This window comes from Callorhinus ursinus, unplaced genomic scaffold (assembly GCF_003265705.2).
Source record: "Callorhinus ursinus isolate GAN/ISIS: 27379988/994484 unplaced genomic scaffold, GSC_fseal_2.0 scaffold28, whole genome shotgun sequence".
Taxonomy (NCBI): Eukaryota; Metazoa; Chordata; class Mammalia; order Carnivora; family Otariidae; genus Callorhinus; species Callorhinus ursinus.
This window is the reverse complement of record NW_027397090.1, coordinates 7207980-7231195: the sequence shown is the minus strand read 5'-3', so window position 1 is coordinate 7231195 and position 23216 is coordinate 7207980. Positions and strand designations below refer to the sequence as shown.

General features: G+C 38.5%; 1 protein-coding gene across 2 annotated transcripts; it reads right to left on the bottom strand.

Moving 5' to 3' along the window:
• Positions 1–1408: 1408 nt before the first annotated feature.
• LOC112838669 (uncharacterized protein C9orf57) lies at positions 1409–10802 on the bottom strand. 2 transcript variants are annotated; one of them, XM_073878272.1, is made up of 4 exons: positions 10666–10802; positions 10050–10105; positions 5412–5534; positions 1409–1841 (listed from the first exon to the last, which is right to left on the bottom strand). In XM_073878272.1, exons 2-4 carry the CDS (start codon positions 10099–10101, stop codon positions 1717–1719), a joined length of 300 nt encoding a protein of 99 aa, XP_073734373.1. In that variant the 5' UTR covers positions 10102–10105; positions 10666–10802; the 3' UTR covers positions 1409–1716. The 2 variants fall into 2 exon arrangements, with proteins under 2 accessions (XP_073734373.1, XP_073734372.1); XM_073878271.1 differs by having other exon boundaries at positions 10050–10111; positions 10666–10784.
• Positions 10803–23216: the final 12414 nt, after the last annotated feature.

The following is a 23216-nucleotide window of genomic DNA, read 5'->3' as shown; positions in this document are numbered from 1 at the left end:
ACCCAGGTGCCCTGACACCAATTCTTATTTTTAATCTAACAACAGCAAAGAGGTGTTCAATGTCAAGCCAGAAAATATTAGGACTTGAAGGGATCTGAGAGATTATGTGACCAATCCTCTTCATTTTATATGTGAGGAAAATGATGTGTGGAGACACCAAGTTGACTTGCCAAGGTCAAGAGCAGCACCCACTTCCTTATTCTCTAGTCATTATATCACTGGGATTTCAAATTAAGTTTGGGAAGCCTATAGACTTAGTCACTGATTGTCTGATCTTGTCATGTTTCCCCGTGATATTGGGTAAATAATATATGTTTAAAAAACAAGAGAATTCAAAGTATCTCCCTGAAATTCATTGATCTGTTTAACAATGTGACAATGTATAAAATGACAGAATAGTGGCAAATGGATTTAAATCTTAGGATGAAGAAACTTTCTCCTTAGTAAGTTCATAAATATGGTCTAAGAAATATAGCTGAGGGGCGCCTGGGTGGCTCAGTTGGTTAAGCAACTGCCTTCGGCTCAGGTCATGATCCTAGAGTCTCAGCCACATCGGGCTCCCTGCTCAGCCGGGAGTCTGCTTCTTCCTCTGACCCTCCCACCTCTCATGTACTCTCTCTCTCTCTCTCTCTCAAATAAATAAATAAAATCTTAAAAAAAAAGAAATATAGCTGAAATGAGTGTGCAGGGAAATGTTTTGTTTCCTTGGGCTTTTTTTTTTTTTTAAGTGCTTATTTTTCTTCAAAGTTTATAGAAAAAAACCATTTATTGAGGGCCCATTGTATGTGAGATGTTGTTTTAGGTTCTGAGAAATAGACAATAAAGGAAGATTTTGTTGAGATTTACTGTTTACCGTTTGGATTTCTCAAACTCCTGAAAACAGAGAAAAACAACTTTAAAATTTGAAACACAATAATCTGGCAGTTGCATAAGGAGGACACTGAATGAGAATAATTGAACATGCAGGTCAAAGTATACTCAGAACCCTTTAAAATTCCTTGTGGATGCGAACCTGTTCCCTTGCTTAAAGTGAATTGTTTCATCTGCCAAAGTTAGGTGAGCCAAAGCACTTAGGTGTGATTAAGGTATGGAAATCCAGAATTTGGACAAATCATAATGCAGATGGGAGACAGAAATGCCAACCCTTGCACTTGCCTGAGCTCTTTGCCTTTTGGGTTCATAGTTCTCACAGGCCTGGTTTGCTTATTTGTGGCTTAGTTTTCCTATGGTATTTGTTAAATCACTTTCTCCTATGCTATAAATTACCCCCCAAAGAGCAAGGCAGTTTGCTTTGGAAACCAAATGAGCACTTTCATGTCTCCTAGCATCTTATGATACAATTCATTTGTAACCATATTTTGGAATGTGGAAATCTTTAAGAAAACTAATAAACTAGAGACAATGTGCATAACTTGACTCAGGGAATTACATTTTTACTTCTTGATAGCTTTGAAATCACCAGAAGGGGAATTAAGCAGAAAGAGGAGAGAGGAGACATGGTGTTGAAAAGGATGTTTCTGGGAGGAGTTTACGGTGGTGGGGAAGAAGTGAGGCTCCTTGAAAACCAGAGTTGGTTTCAGACCACAACTCGTATGACCTGCAAAGATCTGAGGTGTTCGCAGAGGGCCCCTTAGTGGTAGCCTGTTGTCTTGTGATGACCAGGTCAGACTTGGAGATTGGCTGTCCCATCAACCAACTTGGAAATTGGCCACTGGCTCAGAAATTGCACAGGGTGTGATGGCAGCAGTAAATAAAATGCATTCCAGAAGACATTGTCTTTTTCTTGAAGCAGTCATCATGGGTCTCTGTGCAGCCCAAAATGGAATACCACTGAATTCCACCTGAAGGAAACAAAAGAGGTAGGGGTTAGGGCGCCTGGCTGGCTCAGTCAATAGAGCATGTGACTCTCTCTCGGGGTCGTGAGTTCAAGCCTCACACCGGGCGTAGACCTTAGTCAAAAAAAAAAAAAAGAAGAAGTAGTAGGGTGCGAGGTCCAGCCTACCTGGCTTCAGATGCTTCAAGTAACTAACAGGTTAAAAAAAAAAGGCAAAGCAAAAAATTCTAGGTTTATCAGGATACATTTTGCCTTTAAGAACTCCCACCTAAGTGTATTCTAGAAGGGTACACTGCACTACAAAGGTTTTGAAATTTTAAAACAAAATAGCTTTCAAACTCAGATGATAAAAGCCATGCAGTTGCCACTGATTGTGTGAGACTTTCTGAAGCGTTAGCTGTTGGGAAGTTCTCTTTCCCCAGCTTAACCCAGGTCATGAGTTACTCAGAGGGCTGAAGCCACAGAAGGGATCATTTAGATGTGTAAGTGCTTCTCAGAAATGGACAAGGGTCCTTGCCCTCAGTTAATTTTCCCCCTGATTACAGAAGGAATGCATGCTCACTGCAGAAAATATGAAAAATACACACACGTGCAAAATAAGTGACAGTACTGCCCTCTAACCCTAGCATACCCAGCTTCACTGATCTGGATTCCCCAAAGGCACCAAAACATATGATGGTCGGAAACTTGGGAGAACAGTAGTCCCTCAACTGGGGGGCAGTTTTGCCTCCCACCCCCAGGATGTTAGATAACAGCCAGAAACATTTTTGTTGTTACAACTTGGAAGATATTACAGGTGTGTAGTGGGTAGAGGCCAGCGATGTGCTAAACATCCTATAATACATAAAGCAGCCCTGCATAAGAAAAAATTAGCCTGCTAAAGTGTCAGTAGCATCAAAGATGAGAAACCCTATTCATAAAGCCATCAAAAGTGTTAAGTTCCATTTCTATTTGTTTCACAGCAAAATTTCCAAGTTAGGAAATGGCTCTGCCCACAGTGCTGCAGTCAAACCACTTCCTTAATGCACCAAGAACTATGGTCAGTATTCTGACACATCAGCTCCCAGACTCTTCCTCCTGTGCAGAGTCCCTTAGTACTTAGTCCCTTGATAACAATCTGACCGTGTTTAGGAAGAGAAGAGCAATCACTCTGAGCCAGCATCTCATGGCTCCAGGGGGCCTTGACCCCTTTCCCTGTCCACAAGAAAGGGGCCCTGACTGGCAGAGGTGTGAGCCCGAGGGAATGTGGGGCTTAGAGAGAGGACTCAGGCTAGACAGGCTGAACAAGCTCAAATAACCCTCTTAATATCAAAACCCATCCCATAGGACCCTCAACTTCTCTTCTTCTCTCCCAACTAACTTTGATCTGCTCTAACTTTTGTTCTCTCCTTCCAATTCCATAGAGGAATGTGGAGTTTTGCTTCATGGAGGTTTTTATTCATAATTGGTATGCCAATTGGTACTGTTTGGCAACTGACTTTTCTTCTGCTCAACAATATTTTAGAGATTTTTTCCGCATGTTAACAAAGGGATCTAGTTGCATAGCATTCCATGGCCCGAATATACATCATAGTTTAAATGATGTTCACTCCTGTTGACAATCATTTAGGTCATTTCCATGACTTTATTATTAAATATAATACTCCAGGGGTAACTTTGAGAACATGCCTTTTTGTGTCACGTGTAAAATATTTCTCTGCAGTAGACACCGAGAAATCGAATTGCTTTATAGAAGTCTGTGTTCATTTAAAAGTTTAATGGATTTTTTTAAAGATTTTATTTATTTATTTTGAGAGAGAGAATGAGAGAGAGAGAGAGAGAGAGAGAGCACGAGAGGGGGGAGGGTCAGAGGGAGAAGCAGACTCCCCGCCGAGCAGGGAGCCCGATGCGGGACTCGATCCCGGGACTCCAGGATCACGACCTGAGCCGAAGGCAGTCACCCAACCAACTGAGCCATCCAGGTGGAAATTCCCAAATTGTCCAAAAAATTGCTGAACTAGCGGCACCCGGGTGGCTTAGGCGGTTGAGTGTCTGACTCTTGGTTTCAACTCAGGTCATGATCTCAGGGTCATAAGATGGAGCCCCGGTTTAGGCTCTGTGCTCAGCGGAGCATCTGCTTGAGGATTCTCTTTCTCCCTCTTCTTCTGTCCTTTTCCTTGCTGGTGTGTGCATGCTCTCTCACAAATAAATAAATAAATCTTTAAAAGAAATGCTAAACTAATCTAAATTGTCACTGGAAATGTATGAGAGTTCTCATTTCCTCATACTGTCACTAACCCATGATATAATAAACCTTTATAATTTTTATCATCTGATGGGTCAAAAAATATATTATTTTTGTAATTTTGCATTTCTTTGATATTTACTGATGGGTTGAGCAGCTTTTTATATTTTTATATGTTTAGGTTATGTTTATATTTCTTCTTCTGAAAACTGTCCCTACATTTCCTTTAACAAACCTTTTTCTCCCCCCCCCCCCCCCGATTGTTGGGTCTTTTTAAAAATTGTTTTTGGAAGTTCTTTTCTCTGGATAGGTATTATATATTTTCTTCTGTTATTTATATTTCAACTATTTTCATCCAGTTTATTCTTTATCTTTTAAACTTTGGGGTTGTCATTCATTTTATAAATTTTAAAATACCGAAGTATTCAAATTTATCTGTCATGTCCTTTACAGCCTCTGTCTTTTGGATGTTCAAGAGGCCTCCTCTCTTTCAAACTTCAGATATCTTCTTCAGCATTTTCTTTTAAGGTTTTCATCATTCAGATATTTGCATTTACTCTTTTTTTTTTAAGATTATTTATTTATTCATGAGAGACAGAGAGAGAGAGAGAGAGAGAGGCAGAGGGAGAAGCAGGCCTCCCGCCGAGCGGGGAGCCCGACGCGGGACTCGATCCCAGGACCCCGGGATCATGACCCGAGCCGAAGGCAGACGCCCAACCATCTGAGCCACCCAGGCGCCCTGCATTTACTCTTTAACCCATGCAGACAAGGCTGGCTTCCTGGGCGTGGTGTTTGTGAGGCAGTATATACATTCACTAGGAGCCTATGCTCTGGAATCAAAGCACGTGAATTTGAATACTGGCTCCAACACTTAACCTGCTCTGTAACATCATGCACATTTCTTAATCTCCCTATGCCTCAGATTTCTCATCTTTAAAATGGGGATAGTGACAAGATCCTTGGGGCGCCTGGGTGGCTCAGTCAGTGGGGCATCTGACTCCTGGTTTTGGTTCAGGTCATGATCTCAGGGTTGTGAAATCAAGCCCCACGTTGGGCTCTGCGCTCGGTAGCATGGAGTCTGCTTCTCCCTCTCCCTTTGCTCCTCCCCACTCATGCCCTCTCTTTCTCTCAAATAAATAAATAAATAAGTAAATAAATAAATAAAATCTTAAAAAAATGGTGATAGTGACAAGATCCAGCTCATATCATTATTTTGTTGGCATAATGTAACCCAGGTAAAGCCCTTAGTATGACATTTGTTATGTAGTAAATGTTCAGTGAATGTTTGCTCTTATGTAAGGATTTTTCTTATACTGATTTTCAATAATTTTTTTTGTAAGTGTCAAGACTTACCTCTTAGGTGAGTCTGTTTCATACAATGCTGACCAGGTTTTGTTCTGCAGGTTCCGAAATCCAAAAGACATCCATGGAAGGGCATTGAGAGGTTGCATAATCTACAAATCATACCTCTAACATCTCCAAAGTATAGGAGAAAAAAAAAAAATAAGGGGAAAATAGAAGTGAGACCGGCAAGAGAGAAAGAGAGAGAGAGAAAAAAATAGTGATAATAGTGATTTTCAACTTAAAAAGGTAAGCAATATTTAAAAAATTAATTCTAAAAACTCATATAAATGAAAATTATTTTTATTTTGAAAATGGGGGCAATGTCAAAGCATATGCTACATTCATGAACTGGAAGCTCCCAGAACAGATACTAATTAGATATGAAGCCAGGTGGTCTAAACAATTTAGCTGGTAAAAACTTACTGAGTTCCTCAGTGCCTAATTAAATCAAACCAGTTATTTAGGCAGAAAATTTAATTTCAGCCATTCACTATTAGGCCATCGCTTCAATGTCTAAGACAGTACATTATATATAGTAGGTTCTCGGGGTGCCTGGGTGGCTCAGTCATTAAGCGTCTGCCTTCGGCTCAGGTTATGATCCCAGGGTCCTGGGATCGAGCCCCGCACCGGGCTCCCCGCTCAGCGGGAAGCCTGCTTCTCCCTCTCCCACTCCCCCTGCTTGTGTTCCCTCTCTCGCTGTGTCTCTCTCTGCCAAATAAATAAAATCTTTAAAATATATATATATATATATATAGTAGGTTCTCTGTGACTATTTATTGCCTGATTAATGTTTACATATTGGTTATCTTCAGCACTTAAATTTAATGGCTTAAAATGTTATTCATTTTGGTTATATAGAAATAGCCCGAGATTCTTGAACTTAAACAACGTAGGTAAGATTGGAAGCCATTATCTAGAAGATTGGTTTCCAAATTTGACTGTGCATCCCATTTATATAAATAGTTAAAATAAAATAAACACAGATTCCAAGAGGCTCTACAGACCTGAGTTAGAATCTGTAGGAGGTGGGGCTCGGAAATGTGTATTTCAGATATGCAGAAACAGCTGAGGGCATATGATCTGGACCAGTGTTTGAGAACCACTAGTTCCCCTGAATTCAGAAATCTCCTTTATACCAACTTCTGCAGGGAGCCTTGGCTAGTGACTCATCCCCATTAAAAACACTTCAGATCGTTCAAAGATTCTTCTGAAACTTAGACCAAATCTGTCTCATTGTTCGTAGTTCCCATCTTTTAACATAGGAAGACCATTGCTGTGTCACTCCTATTGACAACCCAAAAGAAGAGTGTACTAGACATTTTGCATATTGTATTTTCCATCTCCGTCTACCATATTCAGTGTTAGAAAATATCACTTTTAAGAGAAAATAGTCTGGCTGATGAGGCTAATTAACCTCTGTTGACTATTCTCTACAAGTCCAACCTCCTCTCAAGATACTTTGGAAATTTCCTGTTGGTTCTCTCTCTGAGCGTGCCAGACTTTCAATCCATAATCAACAATCCATCAACAAATATTTGTTTTTAAGAACTAAGCTTATGCCAAGGACTCTGCTCGGCAATTGACATGCATTATCTCAATCATTTCTCACAGGAAACTTCCAGGAAGGTATTATCATTGCTCACATTTCACATAAAAGAAAACTAAGCCTCAAGATTTTAAGTAGCTTGTGCAAGTCACAGAGACAGGAGTTTAAAAAGGTCTATTGCAATCTAAGGCCCTTGTTCTAAGCAAGCACACTGTGTCCGTAGAGCTGCCTACCATTTTTGTATCCCAAACCTCCTAATCTTGCCCTTTTCTTTCTGGATATTTCGATTCTTACTGGATTCTGGGTCCATTGTCTGCCGAGAATACTGGGGCTGCTTAGTTCTTTAAGACGTGCCCGAGATAGTTTTCCTCCTGCCCTTAATGGCTTCTCAGTCTCACTACTTGCCCTTAGAGATCCATTGCATGGCTTGGACCTTTGGTGCCAGTGGTCCCCCCAAGGTGGAGAGCTCAGAGGAGGCTAGCTCTTTTTCTGCCTTGCCTGAGGCCCATGGACAGTTTCCCCGGGGGAGATCTGCTCTAGCCTCTTTCCCTCCCTCTCAGAGGGTCCTTCTGCCTCCTGATCCCACACCTAGTATCCATAACCTTCTTCCTAAAACCTTGGCTCTGGCATTCTTTATGGCTGAAGATGATACCTTAATTTTTAGGCTTTTTGTTGTCTATATCTGTTCATTTGCCTAAGTGTTTATAAATATTTCTCAGATCCCATTTCCTTTCTTCCAGTGTCTTTTTATCTGAAAATTTATTGTTGGTTTTATTAACATTAATATAACATGATATATTCCAATTTGACAACTAAATTTAAAGCTTCGGGTGTTAAGTAAAATGAATAGTTTCTTTACATGATTAATTCTGAACTATACTCTTCTATAACTTTATTTATTAACAGGAAACATCCGAGAGATTTTTTTAAATATAATTATTTAAAGGTATATTGTAGATCATATCTAGTTATTTAAATATATATTATAAAATCATGATGATGGTGAGCTTTTAGTTTTTATTTCATTTTATTTTTTAAACGATTTTATTTATTTATTTTAGAGAGGGAGACGGAGAGAGAGAGAAAATGAAGCAGACTCCATAGTGAGCATGGATCATGGCACTGGGCTCAATCCCAGGACCCTGGGATCATGACCTGAGCGGAAACCAAGAGTCAGATGCTCAACTGACTAAGCCACCCAGGCGCCCCAGATGGTGAGCTTTTTTTAAATCACCACTCCTTACTTCAAGGTTTCTCTTTATGCTGAATTTTCTTCTTTTACTCTCGCATCTTCCCTGTGTATCCAGCAAAATTAATGCAGTCCCCTTCCTGACTCATTTTTTCATGATACTCAAGACACTGAAGATGTTCTTGTGTGATTTTCCACCTATTCATATGCTCCTCTCCACAGGTTTTCCAAGAGGCTGGTAGAAAGATGTACAATGCAGCCGAGACCTAAGCTTTGCAGTGTGAGTGTCCCACTCCCCTCCCTGTTGTGCGCTGTACTTAGTGATGAGGGTGGTGTGGGAGCCAAAGGCCACAAACTGGCGGTCCAGGGGCCAGACTGGTTTGTTTAACGTGCACAGAGCTTTCAAAAATCAGTTGTGAATATTAAAAAATGGGGAGAGTTTTCCTACAAACCTGATTTCTGGTTTCTCTTGAAGAATCAGAAGGTTTGGTAATTGCTGGGCTCTCCTTTCTCTATGACAGCAAACGTGTGTAGCTGGGTACTGGCTGTCCCCTCTTGTTTCATTGTTTGCTAGCTTCCCCCAGTGATATGAGCTGACCAGATGCTTGAGGCATTTCAGTTAGTGACCCCAGTCTTTGCTGCTCCTAGCCTCCAAGTCTCAATATTAGAATTTTATTTATCTCTGGGAGGCATTCTAGATTCTTCCTAATGAAATGCGGTGTCCAGACCAACACATCTTCCATCACTTGGAAGCTTGTTGGACACGCAAACTCGGGCCCCACACCAACCTGTTGAATCAGATTCTGCATTTTAGCAAGATTCCCAGGTGACTCATTTGTTCATTAAATATTGTGACTCTAAGAGAATCCTGGGTTCAGCATAGAGTAACTGTCTTCATTATCATATTACCACTTCACTGAGAGGGAGAGTTCCTATAATGGTGCTTGAACATGCCTGTTTGGAGGTATTACCTTCATGCATATCTACCTAGTATGAAGGGCCTTGGGAATCCTATAAAAGGAATTGAAAGTGCCCTATTATCTCCTTTATCGGTTCTTTTATAAATGAAGGAATGCTGGAGATGGTGGAGAAGAACAGGAAAAGTGCTAGAAGGCCTGTGTCTATGCTTATTTGGTTTAATTAATTTGTTTTCTTTTAAGATTTTATTTGAGAGAGAGAGAGTGAGAGAGAGTTTGGGAGAAACAGAGGGAGAGGGATAAGCGGACTCTGTGCTGCTGAGCAGGGAGCCCAACATGGGGTTCAGTCTCACAGGCCTGAGATCATGACTTGAGCCCAAATCAAGAATGGATGCTTAACCACCTGAGCCACCCAGGTGCCCCTCTTTGCCTATTTATAAGAGCTTCCAGACTCGGTTAGCTCCAGCTTAGTGATAACAATAGCAACAAGTGGGCTATCTAGAAGCTCAGTTTTCTCATCTACAAAATGGGAAATAACAGGATGTAACTCATAGGGTTGTCATGAGGGTTCAATGAATTAATGCAAATGTAATGTTTAGAACAGTTCCTGTCATATAGTATATGCTCAATAAGTGTTAGCTTGCCCTACTTGTTTAAAAGTGCTTCCTTAGGCCTTGCTATATACACCTTAATTACCTTATTTAAGGTCCTCCTCCACTGATATTGTAATTCTGCAATCTTTTAGATAATTTTCCCTCTTTTTGATTTATGTTTTCTTTCTTAAAGATTTATTTTTTATTTGACAGAGAGAGAGAGCACAAGCAGGGGGAGTGGCAGGCAGAGCAGGTAGAGGGAGAAGCAGACTCCCCACCGAGCAGGGAGCCCGATGTGGGACTCAATCCCAGGACCCTGGGATCATGACCTGAGCCAAAGGCAGTTGCTTAACCAACTGAGACACCCAGGCGCCCCTGATTTATGTTTTCTTAATGACTTACCACTCAAGAGGCAGAGTAACATAAAAACACCGCTGAAGACAGTCCTTCTCATTCTTCTATTTCTAGCCGAAAAAAGAAAATGGAAGGAAAGAAACATCCCACCATTAAATCTTTCTTGGGGAGGAAGTAATGAAGTTACACATTTATGTTAGCTATTACAAAGAGGAAAATAACGGGCTAAGTTTCTTTTACTTCATTAAGAAAGTATAAATAAATTTAGTTTGTGAAAGAGGGAAAAAAAAGTACCTGTCTTTATTAAAAATTCACCATAAAAATTCTCCTAGCTCTAGAGTATTTTAAGTTTAGCTGTCTTTTTATTACCAAATACCATTCCCTCCCTTACTTTTTTTCCTGAAGTATAATTGTTTAAAACAAAACAAAACAAAAATGAAATGAGATAGATTATGTTTCTAGAATAATATCCTGTTAAAATCCTTTTAACGATTAGCCTAAAGGGAAATATTTATGTATGCTTTCTCATAAACTAATGCTTTTGTTGCAAATGATCACATTTATAAGGTAAAGCATTATATGATAGTTAACAATAGTTAATACTTATTAAGATTAAGGGCAAGAAATAGTCAGATTGGCTAAAATTTAGTGATTTATGACCTACCTGCCTTTTTGAAGGTTTTTGGGAATTTTCCTAGGTCTGAATTTCTTTAAAGGTTAACAACAAGTAAAATTTCTGATGTGATGAAGTCTGTTGTAACTGAAACCAACAAGGCAACTTCCTAATCCACTAGATTCCAAACGGTTTAAACAGTAAAAGTTGTGCAAGTAGACAGGAATTTTTCACTTGTGTACTCTGATGTGTATGAAACTTAACATGAGCCAACACTTAAACTCATTAATTATAAATTTGGCTAAAGATTTCTATGTTTAGGGGCGCCTGGGTGGCTCAGTCGTTAAACGTCTGCCTTCGGCTCAGGTCATGATCCCAGGGTCTTGGGATCGAGCCCCGCGTCGGGCTCCCTGCTCCGCGGGAAGCCTGCTTCGCTTCTCCCTCTCCCACTCCCCCTGCTTGTGTTCCCTCTCTCACTGTGTCTCTCTCTGTCAAATAAATAAATAAAATCTTAAAAAAAAAAAAAGATTTCTATGTTTACATATGAGTTAGTTTAGATACACCTAGCCATGTGGGCATGTAGCTCTTCATTATATAAATTAGTTGGTTTTGATAAAAAAAAAAATACCATATAATCTTTATAGCAGAACTTGGTGTATTCAGGAAGCAATTTTATTTTTATTTTTTTAAAAGATTTTATTTATTTATTTGACAGAGAGATACATAGCGAGAGAGGGAACACAAGCAGGGGGAATGGGAGAGGGAAAAGCAGGCTTCCCACTGAGCAGGAAGCCCGATGTGGGGCTTGATCCCAGGACCCCGGGATCATGACCTGAGCCGAAGGCAGACGCTTAACGACTGAGCCACCCAGATGCCCCAAGCAATTTGATTTTTAAAAATAATGTTTATTTCTAAATGAGCATATAGTTCCAAATTAATGCATTCTTCTTGAAACAAAATACTGAGAATATTAAAATTTCCTTTGACCATGTTCCCACCAAACCCAGTGTCTTCCTCAAATGTAACCACATTATCACTATTTTGGATATCTTTTTTTTTTTTCTAGTTTCTATTTAAAGTCTAGTTAGTTAACAGAGTGTTATATTAATTTCAGGTGTACAATATAGTGATTTAACACTTCCATACAACACCTGGTGCTCATCACAAGTGCTCTCCTTGTGAAATCACCTGTTTCACCCATCCCCCACCCACCTCCCATGTGGTAACCCTCCATTTGTTCTCTGTAGTTCAGAGTCTGTTTTCTTGGTTTGCCTCTCTCTCTTTTTTCCCCTTTGTTCATTTGTTTAGTTTCTCAAATTCCACATATGCATGAAATCATACAGTATTTGTCTTTCTCTGACTGACCTATTTTGCTTAACATAATACTCTAACTTCATCCATATCATTGCAAATGGCAAGATTTCATTCTTTTCTGTGGCTGAGTAATATTCCATTGTGTGTGTGTGTGTGTAGGTAGATGGATAGCATATCTTCTTTTGACTGTCCTTTTTATTTTGTGCATCTTCATAATACACTTGTAATTTGGGAATATGTGTAACATTGCTTTTTGCTTTATTTTTACAAAAACAGTATCATACTCTGTATTATTTTTCCCTTTGTATTTTACTTAAAAATATGTTGAAAATCTGTCTCTGTCAACCTTTAAAATTACTTCATAATTTTTCATTGCTGTATAATATTTTTGGTATGTGATAAACCATAGTCTACCCCTTCTCTGGTTGATGAGAACATAGGCTATTTTTGTTTTTTTATGACAAACAATGTTGCAGTGTGTATATATGTCCTTGGATATATATGTAAGTTGTTTCTCTAAGACAGATCCTGAAAAGTGGAATTGATTGTCATAGAGTATCTTCAGGTAACATTTTAATAGCTACTTTCAAATTGCCCCTGAAAGTAACTATCAATTTTCCTACCACCAGCAGAGTATTAGTACTTTTACTGTCATATCCTCATTAATTCTGAATCAAAGATTTGCAAAATACTTATTACTATCTAAAAATCTAAATTAAAATAACATTATATCCTGGCATATCCAGTTGGCAAAGATGAAAAAATATATTATTACTGACAAAGGTTATTCTGAAATATGCACTTTTAGTCACAGTGTGGGGAAATGTAAATGAGTGTGTGTATTAATACATATATCCTATCAGCACATGTACTCATGCATATATACACACACATAATTTGTATCACACCATAGCTATGAACTTATAGCCTGCTTTAAAAAAGAAACTTAACTTCATATTTTGAATATTTATTTTTTCACTAAATATATCTTGAGTATATTTTTAAGGGTTCTGTGTTACTCAACCATATGGACTTAGTATAATTTATTTAATAATTCCCACATATTTGGGTAGTTCTAATTATATTTTTGTTCATGTTTGAATATATCTTTAGGATAAATTTAAAGAAGTGGAGCTACTGGGACAAAGACATAAAATTTTTTAAAAAGTAATACCAGGGGTACCTGGATGGTTCAGTCAGTCAAGCGTCTACCTTTGGCTCAGGTCATGATCCTGGGGTCCTGGGATTGAGCCCCACATTGGGATCCCTGCTCAGCACAGAACCTGCTTCTCCCTTTCCCTCTGCTGCTCTCCCTGCTTGTGCTCTCTCTCTCTCTCTCTCACTCTCTCTGTCAAATAAATAAATAAAATCTTTTTAAAAAAGTAATACCAATTTAGAGCAATAGTGTGGCATATTCATTTTCAAATACCCAGCGCTTAGCTAGCACTTTGCCTAGACTATAATAAGCTCTCAGTTAATGCTAATTTTTCTTCCATTCCTTCTGGATATTTTCCTTTTGCTCACATATCTTCATGGCAAATTTGTCTTTGGCTCTGATGGTCCACAATTAGGCAATTAATTTCTTGAATCGAGGTGACATTATCTGATTAGTCAATCCTCAAACATATGTTTATACAGATATAACCTGTTAGTTATAAATCATGAGGATATTTTCCTTGATATACATGATCTGTGTCTTCTTTCCTTTAATGAGAATTTGTTTTTGAGATCCTTTCTAATTGATATCTATAGGAAATAGGTTTTGGTGTAAGCAAAGAAATCAGTATGGAGAGTGGGGCCCTGAGAGTGGCCACTGGGTGTCTTGGAGCTTGGGATGGAAATTTCTATCTGAGATATTCTAGGAAAGGTAACTGGCCAGGGTGCCTGGGTGTCTCAGTTGGTTGAGAATCTGACTCTTGATTTTGGCTTAGGTCATGATCTCAGAGTTGTAAGATCGAGCCCTGCATTGGGTTCCACACTCAGGGGAAGTCTGTTTGAGATTCTCTCTCTCTATGTCCTTCTACCCCTCCCTACTGCTCGCTCTCTCTCTCAAATAAATAAAAAAGTCTGAAAAAAAGAAAGGGGACTGGGTATAAAATAATGATACTCCAGTAAATCACAGTACATACTATAAGATTGCATTGAATATATGAAGTTCAAGAATAGGCAACATGAATGTATAGTGATTGAAGATAGAATAGTGGTTAACTCTGGGAAGGAGGATTGACCTGAGAAGCAACATGAGAACACATTTCTGGGTGAAATGAAAATGTTCTATATTCGATCTGAGTGGTGGACATGTATTTGTGCAAATGTAAAATGTTATCAAGCTGTACATCTTACATTTGTGCATTTTACTGAATCATACCTTCAGGGATTTATGTGTTTTCTTTCCCCTTCTCAGTACGGACAAATCAGTGGGAACATTTGCAAGCACCTCTCTGTAAATTAAGAATTTACTGAATTGTGTTAAGCAGGGGAGTGATATTAATTATTCAATAGATATTTATTCATTTCTACTATATTCCAGATATGTTGATTTCAATTAAAAAGATCATTCTGGTAGGAGAGTGAAAGTTAGGTCAGCAAAAGTGAGATTGGAAGCAGGGAGAAAGGAAGGTGTTAGACTAGTTCAGTTAAGAGATGGTAAAGCCTGGAGGGATGGAAAAAAGGAAATGGTTGAGAGAAATGGTAGGACTGTATGTTCAGTCTCTTAACCCTTGTGGTCTGTGTGTGAGGGAACAGGTTAGTCCTAACCTTTCTACTTTAGTACTTCACTTAACACCCTATTAAACAATTATCTCTTTATATTCTCCTTGAGTGAAAAAATGGCGTCTTGGTATCTCAAGTTTCTAGCAGGATGCGTGGCACATAATAGGTGTTGTTAAATGTTTGCCAATTAATGAGATAGCTTTTGTTTTTACTTTGTTTTTCAATTTTTTTATTATTGAAGTATAGTCAACATGTAATATTAGTTTCAGGTGTACAACATAATAACTTGACAGTTCTCGACATTACTCAGTGCTCACCACAATCAGTGTGATTACCGTTTGTCCCATACACAATTATTGCAATATTACTGACTGTGTCCCCTATGTTGTACTTTACATCTCTGTGACTTATTTATTTTGTAACTGGAAGTTTATACCTCTTAATCACCTTCCTCTATTTCACCCATTCTCTCACCTACCTCCCCTCTGCCATCTACGAGTTTATTCTCTAAATTTAAGAGTCTGTTTTGTTTGTTTGTTTTTTCACTTATTTTGCTTTTTAGATTCCACATATAAGTGAAATCATATGGTATTTTTCTTTCTCTGTCTGACTTATGTCATTTAGCATGATGCCCTCTAGGTTCATCCATATTGTCACAAATGGCAAGATCTCATTCCTTTTTAGGGCTGAGTAATATTCCAGTATGTGAGTGTGTGTGTGTGTGTGAGTGTGTGTGTGTATAAATAAGATGTGATATATATGGATATGTAGATATACACACAACTTGGGTTGCTTTTGTATCTTGGCTATTGTAAATAATGCTTCAATAAGCATAAGGGTACATGTATCTTTTTCAAATTTGTGTTTTCATTTTCTTTGGGTAGATACTCAGCAGTGAAATTACTGGATCATATGGTATTTCCATTTTTAATTTTCTGAGGAATCTCCATACTGTTTTCTGTAGTGGTTGCACTAGTTTCTACTCCCACCAACAGTGCACAGGAGTTCCCTTTTCTCCACAACCTCACCAACACTCATTATTTCTTGTCTTTTTGGTACTAGTCATTCTGACTGGTATGAGGTAATATCTCATTGTGGTTTTGATTTGCATTCCCTTGATGATTAGTGATGTTGAGTATCTTTTCATGTGTCTGTTGCCTATCTGTATGTCTTCTTTGGAAAAATGTCTATTCAGATCCTCTGCCCATGTTTTAATTGGATTTTTGGTATTTTGGTTTTGAGTTATATAAGTTCTTTATATATTTTGGATATTAATCTTTTACCAGATATATATTTTGCAAATCTCTTTTCCCATTCAGTAGGTTGCCTTTTTGCTTTGTTGATGGTTTCCTTTGCTAGGTAAAAACTTCTCATTTGGGAAGTGAGATATCTTTGACAGAAGGAAGATCAGGGGAAAGACTCCTGGAGTGTATGCGGATAAAAGGTTGTAAGAAGGCTAAGTGAAGCATAAGTAGCAAGGATGAGCAATGGGGTTGGATGGACTGTCCTTGGGCTGGTATAGGCTGAGATCCCAGGTGGTGTTTAAGATCTAAAGATATAGACAAATCCTAGTTTTTTCCTAGGGGTTGTTTTACTATCTTTTTAGATAGTTCTCCCTGACACTTAGAAGGAAGAATTAGCTGGTCTCTAAGATGTCACCTTCCAAATGAAATCCTAGAATTTAAGCTAGCTAGTAGTCCAGGGTCTTTAAAGTTGGATAGGCTGAAACATATTAGGAGAGCTCTGTCCAGGCAAATCAGGACAGGAATGTCCACCTCCCTGGATGGTCACCTCTGTGGTAATACAAAGACCTCTCACGATCTTAAATAATTCACTTCATCATCCTGTGCCTCGATTTCCTCATCTCTATTATGAAGGGGCTTGATTGTAATATTCTGTAGTTCTATCAGCTCATAAACTCGGTAGCTTTATTTTAGTTCCCCAGTTGTTAGCAGAAGGAGGAACTCTATACCCGCAGCTTAGATAAAACATCCTTAGTAGCAGCAAATGACATTTAGTATTCTACCAACCTTGATTTCTTACCCACAGCAAGAGGAGTGTGTATGATATACATGGGCTGGTGCCTGTCCTGTGTGCCTGACACACAGATGCACACACTGCAGAGTACCACTAGGGAGTCACATTTTGGAAACTTCCCTCTCTTTTCTGGTAGATATTGTGATGAGGAAAAATGTGAAGGGGCATAATTTTAACTTTATGCCAGGAGAATAAGAGCTGGGTTCAAAAGTGCTCTAATATTTATGGTAAGAGGAGGGATTTAATTGTGGAAACTCTGTCATCCTGTTGTTTGCTGAGGACTAAGGCTGAATTATATTGCTTCGGAGCTGGAAAACCCTGCCAGCCACCTGCTGGCATCTAGAGCTAGAAAATTCTTTTCTTTTTCTACTTTTGGTTTAAAAGTCTACTATACTTTTTGTGTGCCCTTGACTTCTTTAGCTTAGACAGAAGCCCCTAATTCATCATTTCTTCACCCTTAGTCCTATAAGATGGTTTGAATAATGTTGCATGGTTATGTAAGTTTGGAAAAAATGTTTATGATACTCACAGAAAACTTAAATATACTTTGAACTGTTAAAAGTTCTGAGAATTACTGAGTTGTTTTAACCTGATCTGGCCTTAATTTATTTGGCTAGCCAGCTATTTTTTCTTTCAATATTTCTTAATATCCTTAAGAGCAAGTTGGGATCTGAATCATGTGCCCCTAGTAACTGTAATCACCATAAAGATGATGATTGCTTGCAATTCTTTCTCACTCCTCATTCTATGAAGCTTGTTTGGGTCCATAATTACCTTAAGAAAGCCTTCTGATATTTAGGATAGAAAACATTTTTATTCTCATTTGGGGAGATTTCAGGGTCAGAGAGGTTACAACAGTTCCGTAATGTGACACAACGAATAAACAGAGATCGGGGACAAAAAATAGCCAAGTGTTCTCATTCTTCATGAGGCTGATTTCTAGAGAGTCTGAACTTCTTTTAAGGGTGATGGAGATGTTGTAGTAGCGTGAGAATATCGTAGTTTATATGCAATAATAACTAGACTCTATAGCAGTGTAAGATTCTAAACTAAACTTTAGATATTGCCATTTATTCATTTACTCAATAAGTACTTATTGGTCTCCTACTATGTGTCAGTAGTACTTATTGGTCTCCTACTCTGTGTCAGATACTATACAGTTACAGCAAAAAACAAGATAAACAACAGCTTGCCCCCATGAAGTATATATTCTACTGAGAGAAAAAGAAAACCAGAAAGTAAATATACATGTGTATAAAAAATAAATAACATCAAATAATGATAGGAAAATCAATAGAGAAATATGATGGTGGATAGGAAATATCTATTAGAGTTCCAGCAGGTGTTATGGGTTGGATTGTGCCTCTCCAAAATTCATATAAAGTCCTAACCCTTATACCTCAGAAAGGAAATAGGATCATTGCAGATATAATTCATTAAGATGAGATCATTAGAGTAATCCTAATCCAGTATGACCAGTGTCTTTATAAAAAGGAGAAAGTTGTACACAGAGACACACACACAGGGAAAACATCATGTGAGGAGGAAAGCAGAGCCTGGGATGATGCACGTACAGGCCAAGGAATGCCAGAGATTCTCAGCAGACTACCGTTACCTAGGGGACAGGCATGGAACAGATTCTTCCAGCCCTCTCAGAAGGAGCCAACACTGTTGACAACTTGATCTTGGGTATCTCGCCTCCAGAACTGTGAGATAATACGTTTCTGTTGTTTAAGCCACCCAGTTCATGGTACTTTGTTGTGGCAGCCCTGGAAAACCGAAACACCAGGAAACAGGTGGCGTGCTCATGGAAAAAGAATTTAATGAAGGGAAACTAACAATGAGGCTGAAACATTCCAGGCCCCCAAATAGGAAGCAACTATTACACCTGAGCCTGGGGGGATAAGGGAAAGGAGCCATTACTGGAACCTCTTGGGAGGTTATAGTTATAAAAGTGGCCAACTGTGAGGAACTTGGGTAGAGGAACATGGCCGCCACCAACCAGCAACCTAGCATAGGGGGAGCTAGGGAAATACATGCCCAGATCTTTCTTTCCTCCTGCTCTCCTATTTTCCATCATTGCTTCCCATTGGCAGAACCCAGTGGAGGGGGCCTGGGTGGCTCAGTTGGTTAAGTGTCTGCCTTCAGCTCAGGTCATGATCCCAGGACACTGGGATCGAGCCCAGGGGCTCCCTGCTCCGCGGGAAGCCTGCTTCTCCCTCTCCCTCTGCCCCCCCCCCCAGCTTGTGCACTCACACTCTCTCAAATAAATAAATAAAATCTTAAGAAAAAAAAACCAAAACGATGGAAAGAGAGATCAAGGAATCCTGGTTGATTTATCCCATGAAGGTCAGCTTTCTAGGGAACAGAGTAGAGTAGAGATGGGTGGATGGTGTGTTCAGAGGAACAAGTGGGAAATATTTAGCAGTGGTTAGAGATGGTCTTTTTGAGGAGATGACATTTGAGCTGAGACTTCAGTGAAACAGAAATCACAGGGAAGTGTGTTCCTGCAAAGGGAACAGCAGGAATAAAATCATTGAGATGGGAATGAACTAAATATACTTGAGAAACAGAAAGACAGCCAGAGGGTGCCTGGTGTGGGGAGCTCAGGGAAGATGTACATGGTCAACTCAGAGAGGTAGACAATCATTGGAGCATTTAAAGCTTTGTGAAGTGATAGTAAGACTTTTCTTATAAGTGTAATGGGAAGCAAATGGAGAATTTTAAATTATTGAGGTGTGAGGTGAGGATCACTTTAGCTGCTCTGTGGAGCCTTGCTGTAGGGACGTGAATATAGAAGCAGGATCCCTGCTTAGGAGGCGATAGAGGTGGCCAGATGAGACGTGATGCTGGCTTGCACAAAGGTGGTAAAAAAGGAGGTGGAGAGAAGTGGACAGATTGAGGGCCTGTGTTTAAAATAGGGAAGGCAGGGCTTGTTATTGCCTTGCATGTGGGAAGAAAGAAAAAATGAGGAATTGAGGTTGCTATCTAGGATTTTTGGCTTGTGCGATTCAGTGATTATCGTGATATTTACTGAGATAGGAAAATGAGGGAAAGAGCAAATTTGAGAGGAAGACTGTGAGTTCTGTTTGGGATATGTTATGTTTTAAATATTCTGTAAACTTCCAAGTAACATGTCAAGAAGCAGCTGGCTATGAGTCTCAATCTCAGGAGAGAATTCAGGGCTGGAAATATAAATTTGATGTGTTATTTGAAGCATGTATATAAGATTGGATAGAATTGCCTACTGCAAGATTATACATAGAGAAGAGATGTCTTTTTCTGGCAATACGAAAAGCTAGAGATTCTGAAACTCATGTCGGCTACGTGACATCTAAAAATACTCAACAACAATTAAAAAAAACCAAACCTTTTGAAATAATCAGATGAGCCCTTTAAGAAACTAATGAAAATCCTCTGAGGTTAGGAATAAAGAGGTACAGGAGAACCTGGAGGTAAATGGTATGGACTGAATATTTGTGTGTCCCCCCCCCAAATTCGTATGTTCAAGCCCTAATCTCCAGCGTGGCTGTATTTGCAGATGGACCTCTGAGGAACTGTGAGGTTAAATGAGGTTAAAATAGGATTAGTGTCTTTATAAGAAGTTACCAGACCTCACACTCCCCCCTGCCTGCCCCAGCACAGTTGTTGAAGGAAGGTCCACATGAAACCACAGTGAGAACGAGGCCATCTACCATCCAGGAAGAGGGTTCTGTTTTGTTTTAGGTTTTTTTTTTTTTTTTTTTTTTACCAGAAACCAAATTTACTAAAATATTGATCTTAGACTTCCAACCTCCACAGTTGTGAGAAAATAGATTGTTTAAGCAACCTAATCTGTGATATTTTGTCCTGGCAGTCAGAGCAGACTAAGACAGTAAGTGAACCTTGAATCCCTTGCATATATTAAAGCCATTGGTTGTGGGTGTCTTAGAGCTATGGAGCATAAGGGATATTGGAGGCAAAGTCTGAGAACGTAGGACATAGGTTTACCACCTTACATAGTAATCACCTTATACAAATCCAGGACACAGGAAGAGCTATGTTCTTGGATAAAGGGTGAACCAGAAAAAGAAAACTCATCCCACAGAAGCAGACTGCAATGTTGGCTGTGGTATTACTGGAAGAAGGTAAAAGAAAAATGCCTCCTCTTAAGAATCTCTTTCATAGATTTGGCTGAATTTTTATTATCTCTGTGGTCCTAAGAACTACACGTTAAGAATGGCAGTTTATTTATTTATTTTTTTTAAAGATTTTATTTTTAAGTAATCTCTACACCCAACATGGGGCTCGAACTCGCAACCCTGAGATCAAGAGTCACATGCTCCATGGACTGAGCCAGCCAGGCACGCCTAGGGATTATAGTTTAAAGTAGACTCTGGTGTCCTCAGGCACAGGGCAAAAGCAACACAAATCCTCCTTGGAGGACTCTTCCTTCATGTCAGGTCTCAAAAAATTTCCACAAACCCAAAGCAAACTTAAAATACATAAGGAAACAAGGAAAACAAGGAAACAAGCTACTTTGAACGAGGCTTAGCAGAAACAATATGCAGAACTAGAATTGCAAGATATTTAAATTTGGAATTATTAAATACAGAATACAAAAGAGTTTTTTATATTGCTTAACAAAATAAAAGGAAGAAATAAAACCTGACAAAAGAAATAAAAGACAACCAAAGTGAGCAAATAGATTGGAAAAAAAAAGCAAACTGAATATCCAAGAATATAACATGTAATAGTTTATCAACAAATGTTTATGGAGCACCTGTTATGTAACAGGCACTCTTCTAGCAGTTGGGTTTATTGCAGTCGACAAAATAAATTGGTTTGTGGTCAAACAAAATAAATTGATTGTGGTCAAACAAAACTAGTTGACCTCGTAGATTTAGACGGAGAAATAAATAAAATTCAAAACATAGTGTAAGGGTTAAAGGGTGTACAATTCAAGCTTAAGTAAGAATTGGTGAAGTAGAAAATAAATCTAAAGAAGTAACACAGAAAACAACAAAGAAATAAAACAACAATGAAATAAAGCAACAGAATTCTGCATAGAAATACAAAGATATGAAAAATGTGACAGATGAAGTGATAGAAGGTGTGTAAAAGATAAAGTTACAAAAAGAGATAAGAGAGAGAATGTGAGAAGAGCAACTTTCAAAAGTTGATGGTTGATAATTTATGAAAGTCATGGTTTTTCAGAAGTGAGATGTTAAAAGTAGCCCAAGAGAAACGACATTTCATAAACAAAGGATGGCAGTGACACTGACGCTTGACTTCTGAACAGTAAAACCCAGAAGATGCAGAGGAGTGTCTTCAATGTGCGGAGATAAAATAACCAGCAACCTAGAATGTATATGCAGAAATTCTGTATTTCAAGAATGAAGATTAAAGAACTTGCAGTAAAAGAAAAAATGGAGTTTACCACCCCAAAAAAGAAATTTGCCCAAATCAATTTCTCAAAGATATACTTCAAGAAGAAGGAAAATGGTCCCTAAAATGGTTTGAGATACAAGACAAAATAGTAAGTAAAGATTATGATAAACCCTATACGAGTATATAAACAAATACTGATGTTATAAAACACAAATAATGCTTAAGTTATGGAGTTAAAATTAAAATAGAGCTAAAATATAGGGTCACAATTGCATATGAAGAAGCAAGGTAATTGCAGTTAAAGCATTTCAAAAGCTTTATATTTATGTGAGGTAAGACTGTATTTTGTTAAGCTAAGTGTCCATTTATAGTCTAGTGACTAAGAGAATAGAAATAAGGTGTATATCTTCCAAACCAGTTAAGGGAAAAGACAGAATGAGAAAAAATATCTGCAGTCAGTTTAAGTGTAAGGAGAAAGGTGGAGGGAGAGACACAGAGACAGAGATAGAGACAGAGGCAGAGAGACAGAGAGGTGGAGGGAGGGCGGGAAAAACAAGGGTGGAAAAAATGAAAGCTTGAAATAAGATGGAAAAATAAATCCAAATAGGTTAGTAATCATAACAAATTTAAATGGACTTAGTTCTACACTTAAAGATTATAGGTTATCAGGATAGCTTTTTAAAAAGATATTTGTATATTGTTTATAAGATAGACACTTATTAACACAAGGACAAAATAAAGTCAGGAGAAAGAGAATGGAAAAACATATCCAAGGTAGACATAATCAAAAGAAATCTGGTGCATTTATTTGTGTGTCTAACTAGAATTTAAAGAAAAAATATAGTACTAGAGATAAGAGGGATTACCATATAATGATACAGAATTCAATTTTTCAGACGGATAGTACTAAATCTGTATATTAGTAATAACATAGCTTCCAAATACATAAAGCATATAGATAGTAGATAAGTGATAAACTGATCAAACTAAAGCAGCAATGGACAAATAAACTATTTAATACATATCTCTCAGTGTTTGATAGATCAAAAAGAGAAAAAGATAAAGAGAATTGGAGGACTATGATGAATAATCTGTTTTGTTTTGTTTTTAGAGAAGGAGAGAGAGAGGATAGGGGAGGCTCAGAGAGAGAATCTTAAGCAGACTGCACA